Source organism: Triticum dicoccoides, chromosome 3B, assembly GCF_002162155.2.
Source record: "Triticum dicoccoides isolate Atlit2015 ecotype Zavitan chromosome 3B, WEW_v2.0, whole genome shotgun sequence".
In the NCBI taxonomy this organism is placed as follows: domain Eukaryota; kingdom Viridiplantae; phylum Streptophyta; class Magnoliopsida; order Poales; family Poaceae; genus Triticum; species Triticum dicoccoides.
The window spans coordinates 789,512,881-789,523,495 of record NC_041385.1 but is presented as its reverse complement, the minus strand read 5'-3'; the positions used below and the strand labels follow the sequence as shown (position 1 = coordinate 789,523,495).

General features: G+C 41.2%; 1 protein-coding gene across 1 annotated transcript; it reads left to right on the top strand.

Moving 5' to 3' along the window:
- The first annotated feature begins 110 nt into the window (after nucleotides 1–110).
- Nucleotides 111–3,071, top strand: LOC119278497 (nascent polypeptide-associated complex subunit alpha-like protein 1). The gene is made up of 4 exons (XM_037559842.1): nucleotides 111–284; nucleotides 1,231–1,318; nucleotides 2,225–2,349; nucleotides 2,444–3,071. Exons 1-4 carry the CDS (start codon nucleotides 234–236, stop codon nucleotides 2,777–2,779), a joined length of 600 nt encoding a protein of 199 aa, XP_037415739.1. The 5' UTR covers nucleotides 111–233; the 3' UTR covers nucleotides 2,780–3,071.
- The last annotated feature ends 7,544 nt before the right edge of the window (nucleotides 3,072–10,615 follow it).

Genomic DNA, 10,615 nt, shown 5'->3' with positions numbered 1-10,615 from the left:
TCTCTCTCTATCCAACTGAGCTGCACAACTTGGGCCCAAACATTCCCAAGATGGGCCCAAACAGCAAGGTCTCCGCCGACCGGTCCACAAAACCCCCACACTACACGAGCAAAGAGACTCTCTTCCTCGCTTCCCCTCTCCTCTGTTCGCTCCCCCAAATCCCTCCTAGGGTTTTACAATCCCCTCCGGCCTCCGCCAAGGTTCGCCCGCGCGCCCGTCCTCGCCCCACCACCATGACGGTCGCCGAGCTTCTCCGCGCCCAGCTCGAGGAGCAGAGGATCGAGGTGATCCTCCATTCCGACCCCTCCCCCCTCTCCGATTTGGCGCCGTGTCAGACTGAAAAAATGATAATTTCGCCTCTCCATTTTGGTTCGGGCCCTACGTCGGCTTATTTTGTTGCGGCGGCGGTGCTAGGTCGGTAGATCTCGTCTCTTTATGTCGCCTAGGTTGGCAGTTCTGTGTCTGTCCTTGTTTCTGCGCTTATTATCCTACAGTTTTTCATGGGGGGAGGGCAGCGGCCCAGCCCAGGCCTTGTGATGCCTGCTTGTCCAGCTAGGAGTTCAATTTCAGAGTTTGCTCATACTACCCTTTGGTCTTTCTGGAGCTAACTTTGTTGTAATTTCTGTGACCCTGTGATTTGTGATTTGTGATTTGTGTGTTAGTTGTTCCTTACTGTATAAAGTTCGTGGTTCATTTCTGAGAGATACATAGTGTTGCACACTACAATGCTAATGCTTTGTCTTATGGATACAAATCTGAAAGGAATTTTAAGTGGGCATACATAAATCAGTCACCTTTGGTGATTGCTACAGTAGAAATGCTACTTTATTTATTAATTAGCTTTGGAAGTCAGTTGTGACCTAGTATCATGTGTGTATTTGTGTATGCTTATAAGATGTATTGCATATTTCCTGTACCAACAATATAATTTTTCTAGTATAGTTTCTGTTGTCAATGCAGACAACAGTTCCTTGTAATGTATATACTATTCCTTTTTTGTCTTTTGGACTGTCATTTATGTTAATCTTGTGCTGATACTACTTAGTATGTACTCACATCTTCCTGCTGAAAAGATAATACTGTGGGTAAACTGCTTACCATTGTTTCATTTCTGCATATGGCTAACTCTGCTCCCCCCCTCTGCATGTCCCCTGTTCTAAGGGACTGTTGCTTAGTGTATAATACTTATGACGTTCAAGAATATATGATATTGGTAATGCATACTCTCAGGGAGATGAGCCTATCCTTGAGGAGGAGGATGACGATGATGAAGACGATGACGAGGATGAGGATGAAAAAGATGACGATCGCGTTGAGGGTATGATGAAATTCTGCAGTTCCTTCTATTCAGTTCAAGTAGCCACTTAGTTACCGAGAAGCCTATTTCTATTTGTGATGCTGCCTTCTAAGTTCTAACATAAATTTAAACATCCGATGCTATCGCCCATACCAAAATTTTAGATTAAATGTTGCTTTTTCAACCCCTGAATCAATTGGATTATTTTCTTTCTATTGGACTAAATTTTGGCATTATCATAATTAAGAAATTGTTGTCTGATCTGTTCCCCAATATGATACAAACTCTGTATTTACCTATTTTGGTTCACTTTTACCTGTTTTTATTTGAACATTAGGCACTGACCAGTTTGTACTCTCTAATATTCTGTTCTTTTCGTACACCGCTATGCCTTTGTGGTTTATGTTCTTATATTTTTGGAACTATATCGTATTCACATATTCCTCAATTATTCAGCACTGCTTGTTTACACACTTTTAGTTCTCTTGAGTGCTGCCTGCCATTTGTATATAATGTTCACCTCCGTACTGAGGTTGCACCTTGTATCAATGTCAATCTGCATTAACATATACTCCCTCCGTCCCATATTAATTGAGGCTGAAATGGATCTATCTAGCACTGAAATACGTCTAGGTACATCCATTTCAGCGTCAATTAATATGGGATGGAGGGAGTACATGAATGTTCAGCTATAGCATTTAGTTTGATAGGAGCAAATCCTGAATATAAAATCTTGCTTTTGCAATTATAATCCTGTTAGGTGAACCATTTCAACGCATTTAGTATGAAGTGATGCTGGAATTTCCATTATACCAGTAGCTAATCCTTTGTACCTTACCCTAACTATGTCTAGTTGAGTTGTAGAATTCTGGTCTTGCGCTAAATTTTGAAAATCTGACAATATACATCTGTGCTCTCTGGGACTAGGTGGTGATGCTGGTGGAAGTTCTAGGCAGAGTAGGAGTGAGAAGAAGAGCAGAAAAGCCATGGAGAAGCTTGACATGAAGGCCATTACTGGTGTGAGCCGTGTAACTATCAAGAAGAGCAAGAACGTGAGCATCTTGACCATTTCAGGGCGCAGTTCCCTGTGGCATAATTATATGCTGGTGGCTGTTGCATTTTCTTAACTTCTCCACATAATTGCAGGTTGTGTATGTCCTCTCCAAGCCAGACGTCTTCAAGAGCTCGCAGTCAGACACCTACGTCATGTTCGGGGAGATCAAGGTCGAGGACCCGAGCACTGAGCTGCAGACACAAGCGGCGGAACAGTTCAAGGCACCAGGCCTGAGCAGTGTGGTCTCAAAGGGCGAGCCGTCCGTGGCAGCAGCCCAGGACGATGAGGAGGTCGACGACACTGATGTTGACAAGAAGGACGTCGAGCTCGTGATGAGGCAGGCCTCCGTGTCGAGATCCAGGGCCGTGAAGGCACTCAAGGCTGCGGATGGCGACATTGTCAGTGCTATCATGGAGTTGACTAACTAGGTGCTAGAAGGTGGAATTGTGTCTTGATAACAGGGTGTGGGATCGCAGAGCAGTTTTTGGTCATGTCATCTTTAAACTTGAATGTTGCAGTCGCGGGATTGGTAGCTCTGTTTCTCTGTTCACCAAACTAGTACTCTCATGTAGGTTCCCTAGGAGTTTTAACATGCGAGGATCAGCAAACTGCATGCTCTTTTAGGTAATATCTGTCATTCGAGTTAGCTTTTACTAGATTCGGTTAAACAGTTTGCCTTGCCACATGGACCACAATAATCATTCAGTTTTGCTGCCGCGACAAGGTGAACAACTTTGAGGAGTCTTGGGGTGTGTTTGGATTGTAACAAAGGTGTACCACACCTAATTTGTTGCTTTCACAAAAAAAAGAAAAATCTGTTTTTGTTTTGATGGTTGTCAACTTCTTTGGAGAACTCTCGTTTCTTTTCCTTGCCAATGTTCCAACTTATAACCAACCAAAACCTCAACCATTTCTTTTTTTTTTTAATTTCGACTAGCTATGTTTTGGTCTGAGCCATAAACCAAACACACCCTGGGTCCCTTGGTGTCGACAAGGCCATCCCGAGGCTCGTGCAAATTCCTGCAGATACCTTGTTTTTTCGGAGTCAGTATTGAACTTTTTATGCATATGATATGCTAAGCTGTAAATTGTACTCCAGTAAAAAAACAGGTTGTAAAATTATACTACTGGAGAAAGAGAGAGAACTGTAGACTGTGATGATCTTTAATGTGCTGTGTAGTACAGGCACGAGGATCCTCTACCGTTCGGCAGCCTGCCGTTCTACCACTGACATGTGGGCCTGTGGGAAACCTGGCCCACATGTCAGCGGCCCAACGTCACCTAGCGCACGGCAGAGGAGCCGTGTCCCGTAGTACAGGGGCCTTTCTCTTTCTTGGCCCGTTTGTCTCCCATCCGTCTCGTCTCTCCTTTAGTGTGCCCAACGGCGAGCCAAAGATAGTACCTCCTAGGAATCTCAACTGCCCACAAACTGTGCTTCCTCTCTCTACCACCACCGTTTCTCTGGAGTGGCACAGCGATTCCGGCAACCAATGTTGTGGCGAGGTACACTTCCAAGTCCCCGTTATCCCTCTTTGCTTGTATATTGTAAAATCTTGTTCCTGATTCGTATTTGCATCTCGCTAGGGGTTACAAATGCTAGGGGTTACAAGGGAAAATTCTTCGCCCCTTTTTAGTATTTGCACCTCGCTGCAGAACAGAGTGTAGCTTTCATCGTATCTGCACCGTCGTCTTCTTACGTCGGCTCCTCCGCGAGCACATCAGGGTTGGCACTGCCTTCCCTCCTGAAAAATACTGGGAGGCTCGAACTCCTAAGGTTCCATACGATTTCTCGAGATGATGCGTTTTCGTATGCCTTCCATTCATATTTCATAGTGGATTGCATCGTCTATTGTCACATCTCTCTCTTTCTCCCTCTCTCCCTCCATCTCCCTATCTCCCTCCCTCCCTCTCTCTACCCTTGACCATGTTCATGTTTGTTTAGGTTCTAGTACTATACAGATAACAAAGGTAGAGGCTACAAGAGACTACAGAGAGCAATGCTTTCTTTATAAGTGGCGTTCATGCTTTGGCTGAGAAAGGTTGGTGTGCATATTATCATTCATCCATAAATTTTCTGAGCCAATCTTGCAGTGCATGTTGTACTAAGCCTTAATTGCCATTTCTCCAAAGAGATATGGTTACATGTGTGTGCTTTTGCTCTACTGCCCATGTAGCTCACCCTAGTCTTTACACTAAACACGGATTTGCCAAGCTAGTGAGAGACGTGAGTTTGGAGCCTGAACTGAAAACCAAAGCGTGCCCAACATTACAACCTTGTACACTATAAGAAATATGCGCAAGTAGAAAACTCTCGAATCTTCAGTGACACCACCTCCCGCTCCTCGCTGTGGCATGCTTCCTTCAACGCAAATGACACGTCATCCATGTTTACATTGATAGAATAGCCTACCGGCAGAGTCGAATCCAATAGATCTCGGGTAGGGGGTCCCTAACTAGTAGCCTAGATGTGATGGCAACAAGGACAGAGGTTTACCTAGTTTCAGTTTCTCCGAAGAGATAAAACCCTACATCATGCTTCGGTTGTATTGATTTGGATGGAGTATAAAGTACAATTTGGTATACCATGATATCATGGTATGTTTGTCACAAATAAACCCTACACCTTGGTTTAAATATGTACCAGGGGGTCTAGGGTTTCAATTAGACCGGCCATGTAGAAGGTAAAGCGTCTTGTAAACGACCTCGCTAAGTCTTAGGAGTATGCGCCAAGTTTTGGGGAATACTCCTTACACACGTCATGCGCCAAGTTTCCTGAAAATACGATTTGCCCTAGGGTGTATTATGTCTTAGTCCACATCTTGGCCCCAATGGCGAATAGACTGTGGGCAGCTGGCGCCCACATCCTCTATCCCTTTCTGCCCACCCAACACATTAACTTTCTCTATCCAACTGAGCTGCCACTCGTCAGCATCTACGCTCCTCTAAAGGGCACTTACAAACACCTCGACATTATGCTACATTGCTAGTTTCTCCTCTTCTACTCAAAAACCAGCGGTGTTGAGTTATTTCTACGTCCGTGAAGATTGAGTCATGTGATGTATTTCAATACGCTTCTCATTCATAACATATTGCACTGTAAAAATCCATCATGATTGTAATTACTCTCACTCTCTCTCAAGAGCCTTGATTACCTCCAACTTAGTTTGGGTGGTAGCAATGTCCGATAAGATAGTTAGGAGGCTACATAGTCAATGCATCGTTTATAAGGGTGGACCGTGCATGCTTACATCTGCAAGGTTGTTGAGTGCATTAGCTATCCATCCATTAACCACAAACAAAATCAACATATCATCTAGTACAATATAAAATCTTAATATTAAGGTGCTTTGGTTCGATGGTTCTGCATCGAAGGAAAACGGAGGTAAGGTAAATTTAAAAGATATAGTGAAGTTAGAGAAAAGGCTAATGATTGATGCCGGACCAGTAGACATTACTGGTAGGCGTGGCCGTGCAGGAGCACAAAATTGTTGTCATTCAGAGGTACCATGCTAGCCGTGGCAAGCTACAACTTTGTGTGTGCGGCAAGAAGTCACCCAACCTGGTCATTTTCTCAAGTACCAAACTATTCGTCCATTCATTATTCGTTTACTTCAAAGACTTTTGTGTCCTTGTGAAAAACGAAGCAGTGGTCCGTAACTTAGTATTGTGTTATTATATTATGTGCTATTTGCTTAGTGTAGCAGGCTCAATTTATCTCAAAAAAAGCTCTTTTGAGTCATGCTCTGAGAGATCCTGAAATTTATAACATACTGATTAAACTGTTCTCTGTTGAAATTTTCAAATTTACTGGTTCTCTCCTTTGTTTAGTGTTTCTTGAGGATCGGAGGTTCAATGTGTACCCAAGAAAGGCGAAAAGATGATATACTTGTCTAGAGATCAACTGACGGGGTGAATATTTGTTGTATTTGGCATTATATTATTTGTGGGATTCTTCTACAACACCGTTGAGTCCAAAATGCTTCCGCCTTACAAGAACCAGCTTCCACCTGCCATCCGAAATGACAGGTAAGAAATTTCCCCCCAAAAAAATGATGATCACCAAATTGCTATTTTCTTTTTCTCTATAGCTGATGTTCGATTATGGAATTTTCAATTAGTTGTCACAAACCATTCAATATAATTTATAAATATAGCTGGAAGTTAACACCATTTACTTTGAGCATTGACTCACCAGGCCAAGCTTTTAAATCTAGGCCAATATATCACTTTTGGGGCTCTACCGCTATAAACATAACATATTATTTTGTAAATATCATTTTCTAACATATCATCCGATATAGAACGATAGATAGATGACAACAATTATTTATTAGACTGCAGTCAAATAAGATTATGCATTTACACTTCATTATATATTATCAAAGTCATGCACAATTTTCATCGTCTTTTAATCATAGAGTAAGGATTTTGTGAATATTTCCTTAATAGTTTGCTAATCAACAAGTTAATGAACTAGGAATCTAAAAGTGTCATCCTAAAGCATTGACATCATACATTTTGTTTTACTAAATAAATGTTTTGAACAAGAATAATGAAAAAAATTGACTATTACATCTTGTTTGGGATAGTTAACAGGTAATTTCAATCATTATTAACTATATATCTCGGCCTATTTAGTTCGTCATTTCATGATATGAACTATTTAATAACCCCTTTATTCATTTTCTTTGTCGGCGGGCAGGGCTTGGGCAAGGTTCATCAGCGTCACGGAAGGCGAATGGAAAGAAAAGCTTAAATGGGGAAGACCCAAGGTAAGTAATTAAGTAGTACTAGCTAGCTAGCTAGCTGCCATCTCTTTAATTATCATGCTTGATTAATTATTATCTGATCAAATTCCATTCTCGTAAAGGCCCTGAAGCAGGGCAGGGGACTGATCTGTGTGCATTCTGCGTTTGCGAGAACATTCGCATGATGGCGTCCGAAAGGAGCAGATCTCAAAGACAGGAACGGGTACGCTTGTCAAAACACTATTCACAATTTTTACACCATTGTCGATATCTAGTCACACAACTAATACACATGCATATTGATCTCCTTCTTAACAGTTCAGAGAGGTGCGGGAGAAGCTCCTAGAAACGGAGCGCGTAGAAGCACTTCAAGAGGAAATAGCGGGATTTTTGCTCGACCAGGTCATAAATTCGAAGGGAGAATACTATTACCCGCTACCGCCCTCATGAAAACCACTTCCAATTGTCATCGTGCTCCGAAGGCACCAATTAGGCTAATGCCACTGGCTCCGAAGACAACATGCATATGTAGGAGAAATTATATATAGCTATACATGTGTGTATGTGTGAATTAATTAATATGATGGTTTGTGAGACATTAATTGATGATATATATATGCATGATTGGTTCTACTACAAATTCTATATATATATATATATATATATATATATATATATATATATATATATATATATATATATATATATATGCATAACATGTACAATGTGTAGTATCGTAAAATACCAGCAAACGAAAAAGAATTAAAATGGAAACACAAAATTAAATGAAAAAGAAATCATAAAACTAAAAACCCCCCAAACCTTATAGTACCGGTTGGTCTTACCAACCGGTACTAAAGGGCTCCAGGCCCCTGGAGCTGGCTCGTGCCACGTGGTTTCCCTTTAGCACCAGTTCGTGCTGAACCGGTACTAAAGGGGGGGCCTTTAGTGCCCACACTTTAGTGCCGGTTATGGAACCGGCACTAAAGGGCCTTACGAACCGGTGCTATTGCCCGGTTCTGCACTAGTGGCATCTAATTCGACTCCATGTTCATGTCAAGCTGACACTCTTCCCCCTAATTCTTCATGTTTTTTCATGATTACAAATTCAATTATAACTTGGTTTGATCTGTTCTATCAGGCGAAACATGTTGTCCTCATTTGTGTGTAAAAACAATCAGTTTAAAGCTATACATAATATGGACAATATGGGGACAGAAAGCTTGAAGATGGCAAAAAGGGACCTTCAAGAGTTGTTTCAGTTGATGACATTACTATCAACGAGCATTCATTTTATCCACAATAAAGTTAGAGGATGAGTCCTGCCCTGTTTGTAAGTAGCTGTTTTATCAACTTGATGTTCTTGACTAAGATCGTGGTAAGCTTTAATTTAAAACCAAATTGTTATTAGGTTTTATTTCCTTTTCTATTCAGAAACTGGCTTACCTTGGTTTTATGACACTATATTGGGTGTCTTCTTTTCCTTTGAAGTGTTGAGATGTCAAGTTTGTGGAGATCTTCATTGTTCCTTCTTTTCTGAAGCTCACACCGATGCAACATGATAGTTCTCTACCCTAACAATGTAATACTGCGCATCAAGATTATGCATTATGAAATTTGTATTTTCTTACCTGTTTAGTTAGACACGCCCTTTTAAATTGAATTGTTTGCCCTGAGTTATCCATATATCGATGGTTTTGTCAGATATTATTTTTTGGTTTGTTAGCTACTTGTACATTTCTTACAGTGCCTTATTGGACCTGGAAGTAAGAACCAACAAGCCAAAAATAATACACTGATCTATATTCTTATCCTCTTCCAAGTCAAAAGTAATCAGTTTTAATGGACAATACCATTCACTCCCTGTTTCATAGTATGATATACTCCCTCCGTCCCAAAATAAGTGACTTAACTTTGCACTAATCTTAGTACAACTGCAAAGTCGAGTCACTTATTTTGGGATGGAGGGAGTATGTTATATGGATTGGAATAACTTGTCACATGAAAGGATAGACGATGCTATAACAACATCGTGTACATTTTGTATTGTATTATATGTCAATAATATAGACAAATGGAACTGGATTTTATGTGAATAATATAGACAGTTTTCCATCAATTGAATGCTGTGTCGACATGTTTAGAATTAGGACTGTAGGCACATTATCATTTTCTAAGCACCAAAGCATGGAGTGCTTGATGATTCCGTGAAAAGGAGGGGTGGGATTTGGTTCAGTTTACTTGTCCTAGAAAATATTTACCTTTGAGTTAAGGCACAATTTCCTACTGCTAGCCAATTTTAACTCAGAGCATGTCGTTCCGTAAATTACGCATTGTGAATTTGATTAATGAATATTGTTTGTCTGGCTGTCAGCAAAAACATTTCTTCATCATTATTCAGGCATACTAATTTTCAAATATTTCAAACAAATCTTTGGCTGGATGGATATCCGGCTGCAAAGCAGTGAAATTTCTTACATTACCAAGCAAGAAACTGCTTAGTAGTTCCCTGTAGTTTATAAGATACAACATATGTATATATGAAAAAAATAGTCAAACTTAACCTCCTATGTTGCTAACCAATATATGCCAGTTTATGAAAATTTAACTTTCAATGTTGCTTGTTTGTATATAATACATAAACACCTATCATTTATTGCCATAACAAACGGGCGCGGCAATGCGCGCCACCGATGATTAGTTAACTCTGAAACCCGAACGGGTGGGGCATCTGAAATAGCGGTGTAAGGCTGCAGCCTCTCCGTCATAGGTAGCCAGTTGTCCCACCATACAAAGGTGTTATTCCCGTTACCAATCCTGTTAATCAGCCCTGTTTTGAGTTCATCTCCCCCTTCAAGCACAGCCTTCCAAACCTGAGAAGGCCTCGTGCCAAGTTCTGCTGCTAAGATATCACCTTCTGGCTAGTAGACGGCCCTCATAATTCGTGCACTCAATAAATTAGGTTCCTCCAACAATCGTCACGCCTGCTTAGCGAGCAGAGAAAGATTGAACACTCCATATATCTAAAGCCCAAACCGCCCATATGCTTCGACATAGTTAATGTATCCCAAGAAACCCATTGTGGCTTCCGTTTTTCTTCCTTGCTTCCCCACCAGAACCTCCTTATAAGTAAATTCAGATGCTTACATGAAACCCTTGGCAGTTTAAAATAAGCCATGGAGTAAGTAGGTACAGCCTCTGCGACTGACTTAATCAAGATCTCTTTGCGCCCAAACTCTATCCTTTAAATATTTGAAAGCACCATTCTCGGACTTCCCCACATCAGTTGGCATTCCCAAGTATTTCTCTGATATACATGTCGTGTGTAACTGCTAACTGGACTACATTCCCATGATACAAAGGCCCAAACATTTTCATGTCCGAGTCTGAAATTACAAACAAAATAGTGGAAATAAGCTCGTTAGGAGCCCATCCAAAATAAACTGAACCGTGGATACACCCTACCCGGCCCAAACGGCAGAGCCCACCGACCCAAGTCCACACGACGACACGAGT